The 22,924-nt window shown below is 50.2% G+C and overlaps 1 protein-coding gene across 6 annotated transcripts in view; it reads right to left on the bottom strand.

The window, feature by feature from the left end:
- LOC120406127 (dedicator of cytokinesis protein 2-like) overlaps window positions 1-22,924 on the bottom strand; it is a 317,936-nt gene that overhangs the window by 248,026 nt on the left and 46,986 nt on the right. For all 6 annotated transcript variants that reach the window (XM_039540455.1, XM_039540456.1, XM_039540457.1 and 3 more), the window contains 4 exons: window positions 19,881-20,005; window positions 16,161-16,259; window positions 15,113-15,185; window positions 5,076-5,179 (listed from right to left, as the gene is read on the bottom strand). In XM_039540455.1, coding sequence (XP_039396389.1) covers window positions 5,076-5,179; window positions 15,113-15,185; window positions 16,161-16,259; window positions 19,881-20,005 — 401 coding nt within the window. The remainder of the gene's footprint in view (window positions 1-5,075; window positions 5,180-15,112; window positions 15,186-16,160; window positions 16,260-19,880; window positions 20,006-22,924) is intronic.

Here is a 22,924-nt window from a genome sequence, read left to right as displayed (position 1 = left end):
GAAGCCTGAGAGGAGATACAATAACAGTTTTCAAGGATGTAAAAGGTTGTTACAAGGAGGAGGAAGAAAAAATGTTTTCTTAACCTCTGAGGATAGGACAAGAAGCAAATGGGCTTAAATTCCAGCAAGGGAGGTTTAGGTTGGACATTTGGAAAAAACTTCCTAACTGTCAGGGTCGTTAAGCACTGGAATAAATTACCTAGGGAGACTGTGGAATCTCCATTGTTGGAGATTTTTAAGAGCAGCTTAGATAAACCCCTGTCAGGAATTGTCTAGAAAATTAGTCCTGCCACGAGTGCAGGGGCCTGGACTAGATGACCTCTCGAGATCCCTTCCAGTTCTATGATTACGAACCAGAAACTACTGAGGTAAACTACACTACAAAGCTAGGGGAAGGCGAGGAGAACATGCAAGCAAGCCACTCGCAGGTCCAACAATCGTCACAGGCAGTAAGAAGGGAGTGAAGGGGGGTCGGGTTGGCAGGGTCATATATTGAGCGCCATGAAGGTGCCACTCCAGGGGGCTCCATAGCCAACCCGACAGGACCTGCTGAGGGAAAAACTTTCCGGCAAATGTGCATGCAGCATTCACACACCTGACTGGAATTCACATGAACAAGCACTCGAAGAAGAACTGGGTTGGTTTGGTATGATTTGTTCTTGTCAAATCCACGTTGGTGGCTACTTATAACCCTGTTACCCTCTAGGACAGTGCTTGCTTATTGATTGTTCAATAATTTGTTCCAGTATCTTTCCAGTTATATGAATATTCATATGGTAATAGTCCCTCTACATGACTCTGCTCCATTTATTAATTATTTGTATTGCAGTAGTATCTAGGAGCCCCAATCAGGGATCAAGGCTCTGTTGTGTAAGAAACAGAACACAGTGAGGTTCAGTTCTGGGCACACTGCATTTCCAGAAAAATACCAAACAATATATCAGAAAAGAAAGAAAAGTGATCATGGATAAGAGGGGCTGTGTTATGCACAGAGATTAAGGACACTGTGACAAGGTGCATAAACCGCACACCAGCATAGAAAGCGATAAGGAGCTACTTTGGGCTGGAGTTGCCTCACACCACCGCACCTACATGGCATGCCAAGAATGGAGGAAGTGCCACTCAGTGGTGGGCAGTCCTGGGAAGGGAGCAGGTTGTAGGAGCCGGGGAAGCTCTATGAAGAGGCCCATGGAAAGGGTGACAGGTCCACCATTGGGAACATTTATAACTAGACTGGATGAAGCACTAGAAAATATATTATAGGGAGTGATCCTGAGCTGATCTCTGGCGCACAGGCTAAATGGCATCCAATAGGGTTTCCCGTCTCTGATTAATACCAGCACAGTGAAAGGAGGGAAGCAAAGACAGAACATAATAATGGCCATATCAGGTCTGACCAAGGTCCATCTAGCCCAGGATCCTGTCTTCCAACAGTGGCCAGTGCCAGGTGCTTCAGAGGGAACAAACATAGCAGGACAACGATTGAGTGATCCATCCCCTGTCATCCTGTCAGATGTTTAGGGACACCTGGATCATGCAGCTGCGTCCCTGATCATCTTGGCAAATAGCCATTGATGGACCAATCCTCCATGAATTTATTTCATTTTTTTAATTCTAGTTAAAATTTTGACAATGAGGTCCTCAGGTTGACTCTGCATTGCGTAAAGAAGTACTTCCAAGCGCAGGAAGAGCAAGAGTCAGGCTAACTCTTCTATTTAATAACATGAGACTTTAATGCAGGGCCTGGGCGAGTGGGAAAAACTGAGAGGTTATTTTGACCTTGTGTTAGATAAGAATGGAACGCAGCAGAAAAATTGCTGAGAAGAGTAAGATATCAGGAAGGAATATGTCTAAACCAAATGCAGTTGTTGCTCATTACTGTGTACAACAAAAGGTATAAACGCTTGCCCTGACTGTTTATCTACCGGAGCCCCGCCTCGGGCGGGGGAAATCCCTGCCCGGGTGTGCTCTCCTGTGCATGTTGCAATTGCTTGACATAAAGCTGCCTCGGCTTTGTGGCTTTAAACTCACAGTGAGGACTTTGTTTTCCTCCACAGTTTTAAACCTGCTGTCTTAATGTCATTGGGTGCCCCCTTGTTCTTGTGTTATATGTAGGGTGACCAGATGACAAAGATTAAATATTGGGACACGCGGGGGTCGGCGCGGGGGAGGGAACGGAGCGTCCCCCCTCGCCGCCAGTGGCACAGCCCCGTCTCCACCCAACTCTTGGCTCTGACCCCCGATACACCCCCTAGATCCCCCATCCCCTCACTCCCGGGCCCAGCCTGGGCTCCGAGCTCTGCAGCTGAGCCGCGATCCGGGCCCCTCCTGCAGCTCCCGGCCCAGCCGCTCCCAGGCTCCGTCGCCCCGGCCCTGCAGCAGGGGCTGCTCTGCCCAGCCCTGCCCGGGACACTCGCCCCCCGCAGCCCCAGGCAGCCCCGCTCCGGCCACGGGGAGCTCGGGGACCCACCTGGGCAGGGGGCGAACCAGGCAGCCGGGCCCGGCCCCTCCCGGCAGGAGCATGTCTGCCTCATGTGTGTCTCTGCCCACCTGGGCCCTGCCCGCTCTGCACTGCCCCCGGGCTGCAGAGCTGGAGCAGCCTCTGCGCTGCGCTCCTGGCCCCAGCCATGGCCGGTGTGCAAACCTGGGAGGGACGAGGAACGCCTCGTGCTTGGGGAAGAGGCAGGGCTAGGGTGGGAATTTGCGGAGGGATCCAATGGGGCAGTGAGGTGCGGGGCTGGGGGCGGGTCCATGGCAGGGATTTGGGGAGGGATCCAATGGGGGAAGAAGGGGACCGAGTCGGGGCGGGGGGGGCGAGAGCCCCTCCAGGCTCCACCTGTGCACCGGATCGGAGGGCAAAATTGCTTGTTTGTCCAGTGTCCCAACTGAACATTGGTCGGGACGTGGGACAAACAAGCAAATATCAGGACAGTCCCAATAAAATCGGGACATCTGGTCACCCTAGTTATATGAAGGGGTAAATAACACTTCCTTATTCATTTTCTCCACGCCATTCATGATTTTATAGACCTTTATCATATCCCCCCTTAGTCATCTCTCTTCTAATATGAAAAGTTCCAGTCTTTTTAATCTCTCCGCATATGGAAGCTGTTCCATACCCCTCATCATTTTTGTTTTCCTTCTTTGTACCTTTTCCAATTCTAATGTAACTTTTTTGAGATAGAGCAACCAGAATTGCATGCAGCATTCAAGATGCAGGCGTACAATGGAATTTTATACTGCCATGATGATATTTTCTATCTTATTATCTATCACTTTCCTAATGGCTCCTAACGTTACTTTTTTTGACTGCTGCTCCATATTGACCGGATATTTTCAGAAAACTATTCACAATGACTCCAACAGGGGCGTCTCCAGGCCCCAGCACGCCAAGCGCATGCTTGGGGCGGCAAGCTGCGGGGGGGCGCTCTGCCGGCGCCGCGAGGGCGGCAGTCAGGCAGCCTTCGGCAGCTTGCCTGCAGAGGGTCCGCTGGTCCCGTGGCTTCAGAGGACCTCCCACAGGCGTGTTTGCGGAGGGTCCGCTGGTCCCGCGGCTTCGGAGGACCTCCCACAGGCATGTCTGCGGAGGGCCTGCTGGTCCCGCGGCTTCGGAGGACCTCCCACAGGCATGTCTGTGGAGGGCCTGCTGGTCCCGCAGCTTCGGAGGATCTCCCACAGGCGTGCCTACGGGAGGTCCGCCGAAGCCGTGGGACCAGCGGACCCTCCGCAGGCAAACCGCTGGAGGCAGCCTGCCTGCCGTGCTTGGGGCGGCAAAATCCCTAGAGCCGCCCCTGGACTCCAAGATCTCTTTCTTGAGGGGTAACAGCTAATTTAGACCCCATCATTTTGTATGCATAGTTGGGACTACTTGTTCCAGTGTGCATTACTTTGCACTTATCAACACTGGATATCATCTGCCATTTTGTTATCCAATCACTCAATTTTGTGAGTCCCTTTGTAACTCTTCACAATCAGCTTTGTACTTAACTAGCTTGAGTAATTTTGTATCATCTTTAATCTTTGCCACCTCACTTTCACTCCCTTTTCCAGCTCATATAAGAATAAGTTAAATGGCAAAGGTCCCAGTTCAGACCCTTGGAGGACCCCCAATATTTACCTCTTTCCATTGTAAGACTGGCTATTCCTATCCTTTGTTTCCTACTTTTTAACCAGTTACGGCTCCATGAGAGGACCTTCCCTCCTATCCCATGACAGCTCACTTTGCTTAAGAGCCTTTGGTGAGGGGCCTTGTCAAAGTCTTTCTGAAAGTCCAAGTACACTATGTCCACTGAATCACCCTTGTCCACATGCTTGTTGACACCCTCAGATAATTCTAATAGATTGGTGAGGCATGATTTCCCTTTACAAACGCCATGTTAACTCTTCTGCAGCATAGTGTGTTTTTCAGTGAGTCTGATCATTTTGTACTTTTCTATAGAGGAAAGGTATGTTATTCATAGGAGCCTTTATATAGACTTTAATTAGGTGGCCCTCAATTCCTGCAGCAGAGCAAAATTGAATTATTGTGCACGCTCTCAGAACCCTGTGCTAACTCAGCACTAAAGTATGGGTCATGGCTCCTGATTTCACATCATATCCTCAACTGCTGTGGCATAGAGGTGCTGAATTATGCAGCCAAATTAACTAATTTCTTAATCGAAATGATTCATTTCTATTGAAGGCAACCCAAAAATGTGCCAGAAAACAAAGCTACAACTTATAGACATCACTGCTCTGCATTGTAACAGAAAGACTGCAATTGGCATGTACAGGGCCACTGCAAAAGAGAGAATGGAGGCTGGAGAAAGCGAAGAAAATGGACAACAGCTGGGGGAAACAGAGCCCTAGAGGATCAGAGGGTAGAAGTGACAATGGGAAGTCCTGGGAAGCATCTGGAAGGGTTGTGTTAGGGGGGCAGTGAGTACCTGCTACCGATAGACTAAAAAGCTTGCACCCATAAAGAGTAGACTCCCTAAGCTCCCATGCCCTGCATAAATAGTCTGGAGGGAGAACATGCACCTTCTTTGTGGTCTCCTTTATTCTGAACAGACAGATTTTCCTGGACCCACCAATACCTTATACAGAATGAGGTCATGTTCACCGTCATGCAGGGTTGTACCATCAGGTCTCATCAGCTTCACAAAGGCCATGGAGAAATTTTTTTCACTTTTGTCCTTAGCTAGGAGACACAAAACCACAAAGTCAGGGGACGTCTACTCAGGGAGAACAAATAATTACTTACTGTAACTCTAAAAAAAACAGGAGTACTTGTGGCACCTTAAAGACTAACACATTTATTTTAGCATGAGCTTTCGTGAGCTACAGCTCACTTCTTCGGATGCATAGAATGGAACACACAGACAGGAGATATTTATACATACAGAGAACATGAAAAGGTGGAAGTAGCCATACCAACAGGCAGAGTCTAATCAATTGAGATGAGCTATCGTTAGCAGGAGGAAAAAAACTTTTTGAAGTGATAATTAAGATGGCCCATAGAAGGTGTGAGGAGAACTTAACATAGGGAAATAGATTCAATTGGTGTAATCTAATTACAGAGTTACTGTAACTCTGTTTCTTCAAATGTGATGCAGATGTGTGTTCCAGTTAGGTGTGCGCACACAAGGCCGGCCTGAGGAGTGGGTGACCTGGGCAACTGCCCAGGGCGCTATGGTCAGGGGGGCATCATAGGGCGCAGGCCAGGAGGGGGGCTCTGGGCTGGGTTCTGGACAGAACACAGGCGCAGAGGTACGGGCTGGTAGGAAGGCCAGCGTGGGGCCAGCACACACAGAAAAAATGCAGGGCTCTAAAGTTGTGGACCCTCAACGCTTTCCCCAGGGGTAGGGTGATGAGTGGTGAGTTCAGTCTGAGTGACTGTGCAAGAAGCCAATGGCAGCTCCGTGAACTGGGCCATGACCAATCTGTAAAAGGACTAAATCGGAGGGAGTGGGTTAGGACGTGGCCTTGGGAGCCAGAGCCAATCCGAGGAAGAAGCCAGCTGAACGGGGTGGTGTCAGAGAGACGTGGCCAATTCAGAAAGGCTCTTTAAGGGGGATAGATAAGAGGGTGGGGCCTTGAATGTCCACCTGGCTACTCAGGAGATGAAGAAGAGTGGGTCTTTGGCCTCTGGCCAATCATAATAGAGAGGGCAGAGCTTGGTCCCATAGTGGGTGAGAGGAGCTCTTGGCGGGAATCAGGGAGGACCGTGCAGTGACCACTGTAAGGGTGTGGCTTAGGAGTGGGGCAGGGGCTGGCTTGACCCACCTGGCACCAGTCACAAGCACATTGCAGGGTGGGGACTCTGAGGTGAGAGCTGGCAGAAGGGATTAATGCACAGGCCTCTCAGAGACAGCGAGAGGGGCCTTATCCCCTTCAGGGCAGGGACCCTGAGCACTAGAAGTGCCCCACCCTAGCTGTGATAGGGGGCTACCCCATGGGGATTTCCCCATTCTGCCTACACAGACATCACCACACACAGATGGGCCTGAGAGGGACTCCCTGCCTACCCCCCCATACACAGAAGGGGTGATTGGAAGGACACCTCCCCCAATCATGAGAAGGAGGAACTAGCTCACACACAGAGGGTGTTTGTTGGTGTGCATCCCCCAACATACAGGGAGCTGTATGCCTCCAGAATCAGGGATTGGATTAAATACAAAATTGTTTAAAATAAATAAAAAGTGGGGTCCTTAACTGGCTGCTAGTTTTTGAGCATGCAAGGTTAATTTGTCCTCTTTGGGTGTGAGCAGCATGATGATGCCATCTTTAATTGCATGGCCCCATGCTATTTTCCCACAGGTCACCCACCTCATTCCCTGTCTAGGATGGCTAGATAATTGGTTTGATTTGTTTCAAACATTTCAGGAAGAAAAATTAGAAAGAAAAAAATATATATTCTTTATCATCAGGAATCACCATATTAAACCAATACCAAACTAGAAAATCTGTACCTGCATGTGGAAGAGTCTTTAACTGCTTGCTAGTTTACAGTGATAGTGGTATGGACGTTAATTATCTAGCATATGGCACAGAATTAGTATACTCCTATTCACACTTTCATCAAGTTATAATATTATCAATACTCCTATAGTTATACTTTTTATACATTAATGAAATAGTTAAATACATTTTACCAAGATGCCATTCTTTTACTGTATCTCATTTTTAAAATAGTAGACAACCACAACTTTATAAGATAAACAGAGACAGCATTTCAAAACCTTTTATATAATTTAAACCAAAAAGAGGAACTAGTAATAAATAATTGCATATACACACACATATATACACACACACACAGAGAATACTAATATTACCCCAAAATCAAAGCTTTTTTACTGTGACGTTAAAGGGGGGGGGGAGAGCAACACATCCCTGTACTATACTGTTTACTAATTCTAGATATTGTTAATTGCATGTGGATCAGTAAATACGCTTAAACCTAAAGAAAGGGCACCAAAATACAAGTTCACCCAGGGTTCCATTTTCCCTAGGGCCGGCCCTGTGCACATGCCAGATAATTTTGCCTAGGAATATCCACAGGGAGGCGGCGCTCACGTCTTATAGCCGTAGTCCCTTCCTTGGCTATATGAGACAGTGCCACTCCAACCCCCATCAGTTCCTTCACACTGAACATCAAGAGTTCAGACTCAATGCAGAAGGGATGGAAAACAGGTTGTGGAATACACGTCTGCATCACATCTTGAGGAACCACAGTTACGGTAAGTAACCGTTGTTTCTTCTTTGAGTAGATGCAGCCATGTATTCCACTTAGGTGACTCATGCAGTACCCACAAGAGGTGGAGCCCAGAGTCCACTTAAACAAGGACTGGAGAACTGCTCTATCAAAGTTCACAACTCCTCTGGATGCCACAGTAACGGCATAACCGTTGGTAAGCGTATGCACGGACAACCAAGTGGTGATCCTGCAAATGTCCAATACTGAAATGTCACTTAAAAACACCATCAACATGGCCTGTGCCCTCGTAGAATGAGCTTGTGCCCTTTGAGGGGGTGTAGCTCACACTATTTTGTATGCAGTCTTGATGCAGGAAGTTATCCACCTGGGGGTTGCAGAGGGCAACCCAGGGGTAGGCCAAGGCAGCAGGTCCAAACCCTCCTTGCCAGTGATGAGTGGCTGATACTGCAGTCTGCCCCAGGGCACGGGGGCTAGACGATGACTGGCAGTAGCCATATACTGAGGCGAAGTGGGGATAGAGGGTGGGGGTTCCCCAGGGAGGGAAGACCCTGAGAGAAAGGGGTTACTGCTGGGGGGCAGCACCCCAGCTAACAGGGCACCAGGTCCTGGGAGGGACACGGGGGCCCAGAGGACAGGCGGATCACCAGCCTGAAGAGGGTGCTCCAGAGGCTGGAAATCAAGCTAATTCCCTGGCAGACCAGCAGGAGGCACCGCAGGGGTGAGTCCGCACGTCTACAGGCACCATATAGACTAACAGGCGTATTGGAGCATGACCTTTCGTGGGTGAATACCCACTGCATCGGACTGCTTGTCCCTTCAGCTCCAATGGAGGTCCCATCAGAGCCACTAACACAATATTCTTCTGAGTGTATGTGCAATGTGCCTCAGGTAGCATCTGACCAGGATTCATCAGCAAATTTGGTCCACTGGTTGGATCGTTGGCTTCCCTAGCTCGGGACGGGTACTGATGGGGAGTGTGATGTGAATACTGATCCATGCGCCCCAAGACACTACTGAGGTCCCACAAAGGAACTGGTTCTCACTGGTGGGTGGAGAGGAAGGATTACTTTCAAGAACCTTGCCACCACGGTGTTCGAAAATACTGATCTCCTATAGGTGAGTGGATGAACACTGACATTACAGCCAAGGGGACCTTCAATTAACTGAATGCAAGACCTGTAGATGCGACAAGTACTCCAAGATGTCCTGAATCCCAGTTAATATCACTTGAACCCCACGAGCCAATCACCACTCCGAAAAATGTTTCCATTTAGCCAAATAGGCCAGTCTGGTGGAGGATTTCCTACTATTGAATAAAACCTGTCCAACAGCCTCCAAACATTGTTCCTCCTCCTCATTTAACCATGGAGCAGCCATGTGGTGATATGTAGAGAGCTGAGTGCTGGATGCTGACTGTGATGCTGAGTATGGAGGCCAGGATGAAGAGAAAGAGATATGGAAGGCTGAATTGAAAACCCCAGAAGGTCAGAGAAGCAGCATCACCTCGGCCATGCTGAAGCAATGAGGAGGACCATGGCAGGGTTCAATTTGAGTTTGAAGATTACCTGTGGGATGATTGGAATCAGAAGGAAGCCATACAGGAGTGCTGATTCCCAACCTACGTGAAAGGCGTTGGTCAGGGAGCCTGGAGTGAGGCCCCCTTGAGCAAAACAGATCGATCGTAGGAATGCCCCACATTGCAAAGAGGGACCGCAGGACACTAGACTTCAGAGACCACTTGTGACTGAGGGAGAAATTCCTACTGAGGTGACCCACAAGTTGATTCTGGGCCCCGGGTAAATGATTAAGTACCAGAGTAACATTCTCTCTGATGCAAAACTGCCAAAGCCTGATTGCTTCCTGACACAGCACTCTCGCGTGTGCTCCTCTTTGTCTGTTCACATAATACATCACGGTGGTATTGTCCATAAGAATGTGAACTGCTAGGCCCCTGATACAACCTTGAAAGGCATGACATACATTGTAATTGGCCTGAAGCTCCAGACTGTTGATATGAAAAAAAAAACAGCTTCCTGCACGGAGCACAGATCCTGAACTCAGCAACCCCAGCCTCCCAAGGAGACATCGGTGACAATGGTCCTGTCAATGGGGACCAAGCAAAGGGATCTCCTTGGCATACATTACCTTGAACTGTCCACCACTATAAGGAGTCCAGGATCAATGGAGGGAGCCAGACCAATCATTGCAAAGGGTGATGGGTTGGACAATAAACTCTCATCAGCCACATCTGGAAAGGGCGAAGACGCAAACTGTACCACCTGTGCACAAGCAGCCATGCGATCCAACAGCCTTAGGCACACTCAAGCTGTAAACACAGACGAAGAATTGCCTCAAAACCGTCTGTCGGCAGAAGAGCTCTCGAACTTGTAGAATCTATTGAGCCTCAAAGAACTAAATTCTTGAAGTGGGGACCAACATTGACTTCTCTGTGGAGAATGAGTAAGCATAGTGTGACGTGTACACGAGACTGAACTTCTTCCCTTCAGTAACTAATTGCCCAGGCACAGGAAGATATGAATTTCCCCCTTCCCGAGGTAGGCTGTCACTATAACCATGCAGAGAGAAGGCCAAAGGGGATTACTGCATACTGATAATGTCGGTGTGCCACTATGAACTGGAGAAACTGTCTGTGGCTCAGGAGAATCATCCCCTGACAGGAAGTGTCCTGAAGGTCCAGAGCAGCAAACCAGTCATTCTGATTTAATGTGGGAGGATTGTTGATAGGGTGATCATTCGGAATATCGTGTATCTGATATATTTGTTGAGGTTGCAGAGATCAAGACTAGGTCTCACCCCTCCTTTGGATTTGGGAACCAGAAAATACAGAAATAAAACCCTTGGCCCTGGTGCCAGGGGTGGCGAGTTATATGGGCCCATGGTGTCCGTGCTCCAGGAATATTCAGGGCCTGGGGGCCTGGCTCCACCAATGTTCAGGGCTGGGTCTCTCCCCCAGCCCTGCCTGCCACCCCCGGGCAATTTAAAAGGGCCTGGGGGCCCCCAGCTGCTGCCGCCACCACTGACAACACAGCGAAGCTAACGTGGCTCCGCACCACTCCCGGAAGCAGCCGGAACGGCCCTACGGCCCCAGGGGGAGGGTCTACATGCTGCCCTCACCTTGAGCGCCAACTCCGCAGCTCCCATTGGCCGGGAACTGCAGCCAATGGGAGCTGCAAGGGTGGTGCCTGTGGGCAGTGGCACGCTGAGACCTCCCAGCCCCCACACCTAGGATCCACTGCCAGACGGGTGTGAGGGTCGCTTTCAGGAGCCACCCAACATAAGCACTGCACCCCTCACCCTCTCCTGCATCCCAACCACCTGCCCCAGCCCAAAGCCCATCCCCTGCACCCAAACCCCCTCCCACATCCAAACTCCCTCCCAGAGCCTTAGGCAGGTGTGGTGGGGGCAAGACTTGGACCCACTCTGCGCACCAACACAAATTATACAAACCTGCTGCCCCGGCCTGGTGCTGCTGAGGGACTTCCTGCACAGCTCCTAATGCTAGCAGAGCCTGAACCTGCTCGAGGAACAGTGTCTTGTGAGAAGGGTCCCTGAAGAGAGGGAGGGTGAGGAGAAGAGGCAGAAAGGAACCGGATGGCATAATCCTATCTGACAGTGCTCAGGACCCAGCTGTCAATGGTAACTGAGACCCAAATAGCGTGAAAACGAGTGGAAGGGGGAACGGGGATATAGAAGTAACAACTGCATTGCTGCCCTGGATGTATAAGTCAAAATGAGCACTTGGTAATAACATAAGAACGGCCACACTGGGTCAGATCAAAGGTCCATCTAGCCCAGTGTCCTGTCTTCCGACAGTGGCCAATGCCAGGTGCTTGAGAGGGAATGAACAGAACAGGGAATCATCAAGTGATCCATCCTCTGTCGCCCATTTCCAGCTTCTGGGTAAATGCCAGGGGAGGACAAGTTGACTGGCTGAACCCAGAACCCAAAGACCTCTGCCTTTCTCCGGTAGTCTCGCTGCCTCAGAGAAGGGAAGGACTGCCCAAGTACCATTGTGGGCAGTACTGTTGCTGCTGCTGCTGACTGTCAAAATGGTGTCTCCACACCTCTGGAGTAGATACTCCTAGAGAGCTCTTGAGTCTTTAAACAAGTGCAAGGTTTCAGCAGTCTTGTGTGAAAAAAGCACTCAACCACCGAAGGGCAGGAGCAATGCCCGAATTTTGCAGCCAAGACACCCTTTTCATGGTTACTACTGAGGCTATAACTCTGTCTGATGTATCTGCCAAGCCCAAAGCTGAGTGGAAGGATGTCTTGGCCACCAAACAGCATTCAGCTATCAGCACTCGAAATTCCTCCCTGGACACTTCAAGTAACTGTTCTACAAATTTAGACATAGCTGTCCAATTAATAAAATTGTACTTGGACATCCGTGCCTGCTGGTTCCCAATACTCATTTGCAGGTGTAGTAGGACGAGGGCCTGAAACATAAGCCCATGTATCAGAGGCCTGGTATGAGACCTGGGCTAAAGTAGTCAAAGCTTTGCGGATATAAAGCAAAGTTAAGCTGTGAGCAAGAGGCTGGCCTTGCTCACAGACTCTGGCAAGACCAGGGCTGATATTGCAGAACACACATCCCTAAGCAGTGCTAGGCACAAGAATACATTCGCAAACATATTCCAGAAAAGGTGGTACCAGAACACCTCGATACCAAACACATTCCCCAAAGATAGGGACTGAGACAGCACGCTGACAGAACACACACGCAGCCACACATCTGACCACAGCAGGGAAGAGGAGGTATAGATTTTCCTACCTACTAAATCCATCCTCTTGGACTCCTTGTCCTTGGGCAAAGATTTATACCTGCCCTGCCAGGCCCTATCATTCACTGCATTCACAACCAGGGAATTAGGGACAGGGTAGGAACAGAAGCCCTCAAAATGCTACACAGATATGAAACATTTACATTTCTCTCAACATTTTGTCATGGGTGGCACCGAAGTCGGAGAACGCTAAAGAACCTTTGCAGGCTCCAGGAATGCGTCATTAATAGGGAGGACTAACCTCCCTGGGGCAGACAACCGGAGAATTTTCAGTAGTTTGAGAGTATTCTCCCTCAGGAACTCTGCCAAGGTAGCAGCCACATGCTGCAGAAGATCCTGGTAGGCCTTGAAATGCTCAGGCACCAAGGTAGAAGAGGAGCCTGGTAACATTGAATTGTCAGGGGATAATGATGAAGCAGTCAGCTGCGCTAGGGATGGGTCCTGCCCCTGAATTGTTGGGCCTGGGTGGAACAATTTCGGAGGCCCCGAGAAGGGAAGCCAACTGATGCCTCAGCTTGCAGTGGATCAACAACTGCAGCCACCGATGTGCCCGGTGATCTTGCTCTGGAACGGGATGAGGAGTGCGACTTCCAAGACCGAGGAGCATCCCATAGATTCCAGTGAGGCCACTGGGGATAAGGTAGGGCATTGGTGGCCAATAGGCCACAGGCGAGAGGCCCCAGTCCTGACTGCCAGACTCAATAGCAAAGTTGCTCCAAGAATAGTCTTCAACACATATCAGGTGATGATGAGTGGGAGGAGAACCTTGACCTGGATCCTGAGAAGCCCCAGGTCTCTGGGGACAGTGGTGGAACTAGCCCTGATGGCAGAAGCAACCTGTCCAACTCATTTGCTACCCAGCAGGAAAGAGGTACTGGTACCGACTGGCACAACCAGAGCCAAATACATCACAGTTGCATCCAGTGCCGGGGTCAGCAGCAGTGCTGATGCAGCGGATGTTTGTCACGGAGTGTCGGGGAGTCAGGGCCCTTCACCCCTCTTCCTGGGATTCACGGTGACTGTCAGCCAGCCAGTAAAACAGAAGGTTTATTGGACAATAGGAATGCAGTCTACAGCAGAGCTTGTAGGCACAACCAGGACCCCTCAGTCAAGTCCTTCTGTGGGGTTCAGGGAGCTTATTCCCCAGCTTGGGGTTCCCTGCGTTGCACCACCCAGCCCAAACAAACTAAACAATTCCTCTCTTCGCTTTCTCCATCCTCCCCTCTCCTCCTTCTCTCCTTTGTTCAGTCTCCCAGGCAGAATGTGTGATTTCTCCCCACCCCCCTCCTGGCTCAGGTTACAGCTCAGGTAGATTCCTTCTCATCCCCAATGTAACTCCTCTGCAACATTCCCAGGTCAAATCCGCCCCGCTCCCTGCTCCGTCACAACGGTGCCGGCATCAAAGACGGGATCTTCCACCAAGACAATGTCTGTGCTGAGGAGTCCAGAACAATAGACAGAGTAGACCTGCTGTCACCCAGTAGGCCACTGGCATGGAGAGAGCCGGTGCTGGCATCATTGTCGTCAGTACCAGACTCAGACATCCCAGGGCTGGAACCAGAGTCAACAGTAGGGACGCCTGCACATCTCTAGGCAGTACCAGGCAGCGATTTGAAGGACCTGCTCCATCCCACATGTTGGCAGTAGCATGAGGCCAGTCCATACTCTTCTTAGAGGAAGACACCAGGAGTGGTACCAACTGGTCTTATGAGATCTTTTCTTCAGTGCACTTGAGAAGGCAAATGGCTCCCCCGTCTCTTGGGAGAGACACTAGCTCTGGAACGTGGAGTGGCGTCCCTCACTGAGCCCGAGGGTGACTGCTGATCCAATTCAAGCCTCGGTGCTGAAACAGTCCTCACGGCCTGCTCAAGGAGGTGCTGCTTCAGGCAAAGGTCTCTAGCCACCTGAGCCCTTTTAGAATGATTTACAAATCAAACCCTCACCCAAACAGAGCAAACACCTTGTGGGGGGATCACTAATGGGTATCGCCACCCCCCCCACACACACACACAATGGACAGTGTTTGAACCCTGGTGAGGGCATTATCCAAGATAACTAACTATACTAACTTACTAACACGGATACTAACTAGCTATACAACTATATACAGAGAAAACTCAGTAACTGAGAAGGAACTGTGAGGTGAAAACCATACAGGGCTCATGGCCATGAGCAATGAGACGGAACAGAGGGGAGTCAGAGCACTGCTGCCTCATATAGTCGGGGAGTGGCAACAGCCACAAGGCATGAATGCCGCCCCTGCCCCACGAGTACTGCTAGGCAAAATTCTGCAACTCCAGTGCACTGTGTGCGCGCACCTACGTGGAATACGTCGCTGCATCTAGTCAAAGAAGAACCCTGAAGACAAGAATCACTGTGAAGGAGGGACAGGTCAGGCCGCACAGCAGCAGTTGTGGGCTGCATAAACTGCAGTGCTTCCTCCCTGTATCTGGGAAGCCTTGCAAAGCTGTCCCAGCCAAAACCACGTGCTACAGCCCACCCTGTGCCACCACATGATTTTTTCAGTCCTGCAGATTGACTCTAGAGGAGAGGCCCTAGCCCTTGCCTGGACCACGAACAGAACAAGATCAGAAGCAGAAGGAAAACTTACAGTCACTGGAAGAGCGGTGCCTGAAGGTGAATCTCAGATGGGTCCTGTGGACATCTTCAATGGGAACAGCAATCTAGGAGAGAAGAGCCAGCATTAGCACAGGAGGGAATAGGCTCAGTCATGGGAGCATCAGAGGACCTAAGCTTTGATAGAGCCAGCCAAAGGTCAACCATAGAATAAGATGCTCAATCCAGAACCTCATTCTGCCTTTAACTAGTAAAGTGTAGAGATCTGAACCTGTGACTGTGTCTATCTGTGCACGTCCATCAGTGCGTGCGGCTGTGCATACGTGTGTGCCTGTGTCCATACTTGGATGTGTCTGTGCATATGGAGGTACCCTGGCATCTTTGTGTCTATCTGTATGCCTGTGTGCAGATCCACCTGTAACGATATGTGGCCATCCCCCATCCATGACTGGGGCTGAATCCCTAGAGAATGCAAGCCAGCTTTCACTGAGGACAGCAGGCTGGGGCAAGGCTTAGGGAGTTCAGTCAGTGCTGTGGGATTGCCTGTGGAGTGCAGAGCTGATCTACGCAGCTTCTGTTACTCCCCTCGCTCTCAAGGCTCAGGGCCTTGAGGAAAGGAGCTCCCAGTAACCATGGACACAATGGATGTCTGTCTCTACGCATGTGGATTTGCTCTTGTGTCACAGCCCCCTCTATGGACTGAGCTGTCTGATCACCCCTGTTTGCCATACAGCGGATCATTAAGCAATATTCAGTCTCAGAGCTGACATCTTCCCTCCTCTGTTTGCATGGGAGGGCTATGAACTTTGCTCATTGGGAAGGGATTTCTCTGGGCAGAGGAGACTCCCTCAGGCTGTTCATTCTCCTTGCACAAGAGAAATAAGAGAACTAATTCTTAACCATCTGATATTCTTCACAGTTCTGCCTAGCCTCTGTGTGAGTCAGGAGGAGACAGAGTCTGATCAGAGCAGACCTCACACCGGGGACCCAGCAAGCTCAGGCTGCAGGTTTCATGTCCAAAATTCCAATCACAGCTGACCCCCTCCCCAACCACCTCCAAGCATGGGGAAGTTCACACAGACCTTCATTGTCTCCATCCACCGCTGTTGCCGCTGCTGGTAATAGACCACAGAACGATATTCACTTGAAGGCTTGTCACCAGCACCCGGGAAAATCACATTCTGAGAAGTGGACAGCCAGGGGAGAGTCCGTTAGTGCTGAGCTTTTATGGTTACTAGGCAAACAGTTGTCCTGCATCCAAGCAATTCAGAGCTGCAGCATTTCTGCCACAGACATGGAAATCAACAATTAAGAACAGAAATGCTGCGTGCTGACCAATATGCTAACCAGCCCCAGCCTACAGTACCCCATTCCCCTGTCTGCACCAACCTGTCATAGCATGCTGAGCTCCATGACTGTGCCAGCCCACTCTAGCCTTTACCATCCCATCTGGTGGCTTCCAAGTGCCCACCCACAGCATGATCTCCTTCCCCCTCACTGGATGTGCCATCCTGCACAAACAGGCAGCCCCACTGCCCTCGCTGTTCTGTCAGTGTCATAAACAGATAGTTAAGGGTTAAAGTCTCTTTTACCTGGAAAGGGTTAACAAGCTCAGTAACCTGATGAACACCTGACCAGAGGACCAATCAAGGGACAAGATAATTTCAAATCTCTGAGGAGGGAGGTCTTTGTCTGTGTCCTTTGTTTGGGTTGCCGTTCTCTCTTTGGATCTAAGAGGGGCCAGACATATTCTTCAAGTTCTCCAAAGTTCCCTGAAGTATTTTCTTCTATTCAGTATAGTGAGTATTAGAAAGGCGAATTAGTCTTATAATTAATTTCTGCATTTGCAATTGTGTGTTTGCTGAAGAAATATCTTTATTTCTGTTTGCTGTTACTTTGATTATTCTGAGGAGGAGGGAGGGGCAGTCTCTCCAGTTTTTATAAGTTAGACCCTGTAAATTTTTCCATCCTGGTATTACAGAGATAGTGTACTTTTTTTTCTTTCTTTAATAAAATCTTTTCTTTTAGAACCTGAGTGATTTCTTCCCTTGTTTGGATTTTCAGGGGAAGGGGAGGGGGGAAAAGTGAATCCCTCTTTGTTTGATTCAAGGAGTTTGAATCAAGGTATCTCTCCCAAGGACAAGGGGAGGGGGAAGGAGGTGGGGGGGAATGGATTATTTCCCTTTGTGTTAAGATCCAAGGAAGTTGGGATCTGTGTTCCCCAGGGAAAGTTTGGGGGAACAGGGAGTGTACTAGACACTGGAATTTCTAGTTGGTGGCAGCTTTTACCAGACCTAAACTAGGATTTAGTTTAGAGGAGTCCATGCAGGACCCCATCTTGTGAACGCTAAAGTTCAAAGTGGGGAATAAACCTATGACAGTCAGCCTGGCATGCATAGTCCGTTATAGCTATGCCACTCTGCACTGAATTACCATTGCCCGTCCCTGGGCCGCACCTCCCAGTGAGAGCCTGTGATGGGGCGTCCATCCCACACTGACATGCAAGGGGTTAACAGAGCCCTACCGAGGCTGCGCAGAAAGCAGCCAAAAGGAGAGGAGCTGTGAGGAACAGCCAATCAGGGCCCAGCAGACCCATATAAGAAGCGCCACAGGGCAGAGAAGGGTCAATGGCTCCCTGGAGCTTGAGGAGGGAAGACTGTGCCTTGAGTAGGCTGCAGCCCTGTAACACCTTGGACAGAGAAGTGTAGGCAGGAACCTGGGGAGAAGGGAAGGAGCTCCAGCCAGGCTGCTCAGACCAAGGAGAGTGCTGTGCCCCTGGGGAAGTGGCCCAGGGAAATACAGTGATAGTAGAGACAAAGGAATGCAGTCAGTAACTGCAGTTCAGAGGGTCCCTGGGCTGGGATCTGGAGTAGTGGGCAGGCCAACTGACTGCAGATACCACTGGGGAAATGGCTGGACTACTGAGGAGCTAAACCTCCCTTGAAGGGGGAACGTGGATAGTGACACAGCCAGAAGGCTGAGCTCCAAAGAGGACGCTGCAGTTCCTGACACTTGTGAGAGGCTGCAGGCAGACTGCAGGAAAGGAGGGATGGGGAAGTCTGCCTCGAGCTAATCCCCAGAATGACGAGGAGGCACCAGTCCACCGGTGAGTGATACACACCATGACAGAGCCCCACAGCTGAGAGTGAATGGGGCTGCAGCGAAGCTAGGCTGGAATGCCCTCTCTAACTGCAGAGCTGGCTCAGTCTTCCAAGGAAGGCGGCAAGGGGTTCACAACCCTCCAGAGAGCTTTCAAGACTCAAGTCTTGTTGCAACATGGGAAAATCATTATCGCAGAGAGAGAGAGAGACTGGGGTGGGAGAAGAGATTGCATCTCTGGATTTTTAACAAGCCTGCATCCAATGTATCAGCTGAGAGTTTAATTAGAAATAAAAGCAAACACGTGGAGAATGAGTAAGGGCAAGAGTCAATGTACTATCAGGAGCAACTCCAGGGCTTGGCCCAAGCAAGAGCACAATCTCCTTCCCTTACTCATGTACCTCCCTGTGCTCTTCTCCTTAACGAGCCTTTCCTGGAGCTCCCAAGCCACGTTTCACTTCTGTAGCACCCAAAGCTTCTCCCTCTGCTCCGGCATTTGGAGTCTCTAACACACAAGTTGTGAGGATAGGGCCATGCACATCTGAGGAGAGGCTGGAGGGCATTGAATGGTACTGACAAGCCCTACAAGAAGCTGATTCTCCCCTTTCCCTTCTCACAGCCTTTTTGGTTCTGGTTTTAGAGGTGAATTAGCAAGGCAGCAGCTGCATTCACCAGCTTAAAACAAGATTTAGTCATCAAAAACCTACAATAAAGACCAAACTACAAATCTTCAACTCAAATATTTCCACTTTAACATATGGATGTGAAACCTGGAAACCCACTAAAGGTATAGACAGATGTCTAATTGCCTCGAAAAGCAAATACCTCAGGAAAATACTAGGTATTAGATGGACTGAATTTATAAACAAATGCTGAGATTTTTCAGAAAGTTCTGCAACCCCTTATCGCCAAAGTTATTCAGAAACAAAGCTGGAAATATCTGAGATGTGTTAAGAATGAAACCAAAGCATCTGCCATGGAAGGTATGTCACTGGGCCACTGAAGGAACATATAAAGGGGACCAACCAAATGAATCCCTCTGTCAAACAATACTTAGAGAGGGAAAATACATGGGACTCACAAGACCGGGACTATGCAAAGAGTAGCCCAAGATAGACAGTGATGGCAGAGTCTGGTTCTTGTTCTAAGCAATGTTTGACAATGCAGGAAGGATTCAGGTTTAGAGGCAGGTTTGAAGGTCCATTTCCAGAGCCTCAGTGCCCTCAGAAGGAGTGATCTGCCAAGAACACTCCAACTAGCTGCAGTGAAGGAGATGGCCAAGACTTCCTGGTGGTAACTGCCTCTGAGCACTACTGCAAAGCTGCTTCCAGACAGGTCTGTGCACCTGGTCTGTGCAGTTCAGACCCAGAGCCAGCACTTTCCCATTGGCTTAGTTCTATAGAGCACCTCTGAAGTCCATGGAGTTAACCCAAGGGTGTCTGGCTCCTCCTGAGTCATCTCCAAAGGAACAAGGAGTCCAGTGGCACCAAATCTTTAAGGTGCCACCGGACTCCTTGTTGTTTTTGTGGATACAGACTAACATGGCTACCCCCTGATACTTGATCACCAAAGGAGTGAGGAGTCAAGTAGCACTAGCACAGTCAGACTTAATCCCACAAGCTCAGGATTTCCCCTTTCCCTGCACCCACTACCACATGCTCCCACTACACTACAGCCAGCAGGCCAGCATGGCGCACACTCACCTGCATCATGTTTCCAGTCTCATCACAGACACACACTGTCACCTCCACGTTCTTCTGCGTCTTCTTGTTCCCCTTGTCAAACTCGCCCTGCACCAGTGTGAGGTAAATGTCGTTCCTGATGTCCCCTGGAGAGAGCCACACACAGCGAGGCTGCAGTGAGGTCAGGCCTGAGCGGCTACCAGTGGCCTCAATGCTCTCCCACCCCAAAGCACACAGGACTAGTCAGGGATGGGGCAATGCTATGGTTAAAATGAACAAACCTCTTCTCCCTCCCCCCCACCCGCACACCCATCAACATACACCTACGTTTTCATAGAGTCCTGGAATTTAGAGCCAAGAAGCCCCATTAAGTCCCATCCAGCCCAGCCCACTCCTAGTCACTGAGACCAGCAAAAACTGGTCCCTACTACACATTTCCTAGTGTCTTGATATAGTCCCTTCATTTCCTCCCTTACACCTGCCCCTTACTTGGCTAATGGCTGAAGTGTCTTTTAATGGAGGGGTGGCTGGCAGGCAGCCAGCCAGCCCCACTCAAATTCCTAGTGTGGGTCTCTCTATAAGGGCAGGATGTGACAAACTGGGAATGTTCTTAATGTTTTCTCTGAATACTGTGTTGGGGCCTCAGTGTCCCCTCTGCAGTTCTTAATATCTAGGTGGTGGGAGAAGGGGGTGTGATTGCTACAGAGCAAAGGGCCAGTGCACCTAAATGCCTGGCACTCTGTTGCCTAGCAACTAATGGCCAGGCCCTTCCCCCCTGCAAGGGGATGCTAAAGGTGTGGGAGAACAAAGAGGTCAGGTGACCTCCTGGCCCAGGAAAGAAGGTGGGGCTGGAGGGGTTGTTAGTCTGGAGCTGGCTGGGGATGAGGAGTGAAGTGCAGATGTGGGGGTCTGGCTCACTGCCCCCCAGAATGGACCCGGCCGAGGGGTCTGGTTCTCTGTACCTACAAGCTCTGTGTTAGACCCTGTTCCTGTCATCGAATAAACCTCTGTGTTACTGGCTGGCTGAGAGTCACGTCTGACTGGGAAGTGGGGGGGCAGGACCCTGTGGCCCCCCAGGACCCCGCCTGGGCGGACTCGCTGTGGGAAGCACACAGGGGGGGGCAGAGGATGCTGAATGCTCCAAGGAGAGACCCAGGAGGTGAAGCCGTGGGAGCTTCTTGCCCTGCAGACAGGCTGCTCCAAGGGAGAGGAGGCTCCCCAGAGTCCTGCCTGGCTTGGTGGGGAGCAGTTCCAGAGCAGCGCCCGGGGACTACGTGACACAGGGAGTCTGATTTTCCCTTTCCACCTGATTGGCCATTCTTCAACTGCAGGAATCAGAATAATCTCTCACTGTGCAGCTGAGCTGCCAGGTACCCAGTGCTTCTGGGGTATCCAAGACAAAGGCCTTTCACATTTTAAAGGGCTAAGCGCAGCAGCAGGCCCATGAAGAGTAATTCTGGTTCCACTGCAGTAACTGAGCTGGTCTGGTCTGGCTTCTCTGCCATTTGGCAGATCCCACTTCAGTTGCCTGTTCGGTCTAGCAGGTGTTGGGATGCTTTGGAGGAGCCCAGCTTCCATCTGAGTAGAAAGGGGAATAAGGCATCCCCCATTCATTCTCTCTCTCTCTCTCTCTCTCTCAAACACACACACACACACACACTATCCCCAATAGCACCCAGACACTGCAGTGACCGATTGCAATGATTTGGGGGGATCTGTCTGTACAACCACACAACTGTTATGCTAAAATAACTACATCCTGGGGGAAAGCAGCTCTGCCCTACCTCTCTGAAGGGAGGGGGAAGTCGAGGGTGGACATTTACTAAAAGGCAGAACAAAGACAGTGAGGTGTTGGGGGGGGAGGCATATAGACAGGAACGTAGAGAGAAACGCACAGGAAGTTTGGGCAGAAGGAAGACAGGCCACGGACTAGCCGAGGTAGAAAGAGGTACGATGCCCTAGAGAAGACGACTCTTTTTTAGGACAAGCCATGCACTGGAGCAGAAGGATTTTGGTCCCCAGCCCAAAGAATGCTCTGGAGTGGTGACAGAATCATAGAATCTCAGGGTTGGAAGGGACCTCAGGAGGCATCTAGTCCAACCCCCTGCTCAAAGCAGGACCAAACCCAACTAAATCATCCCAGCCAGGGCTTTGCCAAGCCTGACCTTAAAAACCTCTAAGGAAGGAGATTCCACCACCTCCCTAGGGAACCCATTCCAGTTCTTCACCACCCTACTAGTGAAATAGTGTTTCCTAATATCCAACCTAAACCTCCCGCTCTGCAACTTGAGACCATTGCTCCTTGTTCTGTCATCTTCTACCACTGAGAACAGTCTAGATCCATCCTCTTGGGAACCCCCTTCAGGTAGTTGAAAGCAGCTATCAAATCCCCCCTCATTCTTCTCTTCTGCAGGCTAAACAATCCCAGTTCCCTCAGCCTCTCCTCATAAGTCATGTGCTCCAGCCCCCTAATCATTTTTGTTGCCCTCCGCTGGACTCTCTCCAGTTGTGGTGTGGAAACTAAGGCAGGGGGATGCACGTAGGGTTTATTGTTTTTGTACAGACCTGTGTATTGTTCGTGTGATTACATAAAGGCCACGAGCGAGTTAGAACCTGTGTGAAGTCTGTCTGTAGGTGTTATAAGCTACGCTCACCACATGGCCCTGAAAGAATTAAACTGTAACCCAGAAGGCTGACATCATTGGTGGGATTCTGAGAGAGGATGTGTTTAAGCTACCGGGCAGCAGGAATCACTGGTTTCAGAGGGCTAGGCAGCTGGACCATGTGGTCAGAGCTTTTGAGGGAGTGCTAGACAGAGGGTTTGCACTCCCAGAGTTTGCCTAGGAACCCCCAAGACTGGCACAGTGCCTGGGCTCTGTCTCACTCTGGAAGCTTAAAACACTTGAGGATCCATGAGCTGGGATTCCTCTCACAAGCACATGGTGGGTGGCCAGCAGAGAGAGCCTGACCAGATCTGTAACACAGGTGCACTAGATGTACAAAGAGTCAGGATATTGATCCTGCTCCCCCTTGCAGATGTTAGGCAAAAGCCCTTGCTCTGGGGA

Source organism: Mauremys reevesii, linkage group 5 (assembly GCF_016161935.1).
Source record: "Mauremys reevesii isolate NIE-2019 linkage group 5, ASM1616193v1, whole genome shotgun sequence".
Classification (NCBI taxonomy): domain Eukaryota; kingdom Metazoa; phylum Chordata; order Testudines; family Geoemydidae; genus Mauremys; species Mauremys reevesii.
The sequence above is the reverse complement of the archived record's forward strand: the minus strand, read 5'-3'. Positions and strand labels throughout refer to the sequence as shown.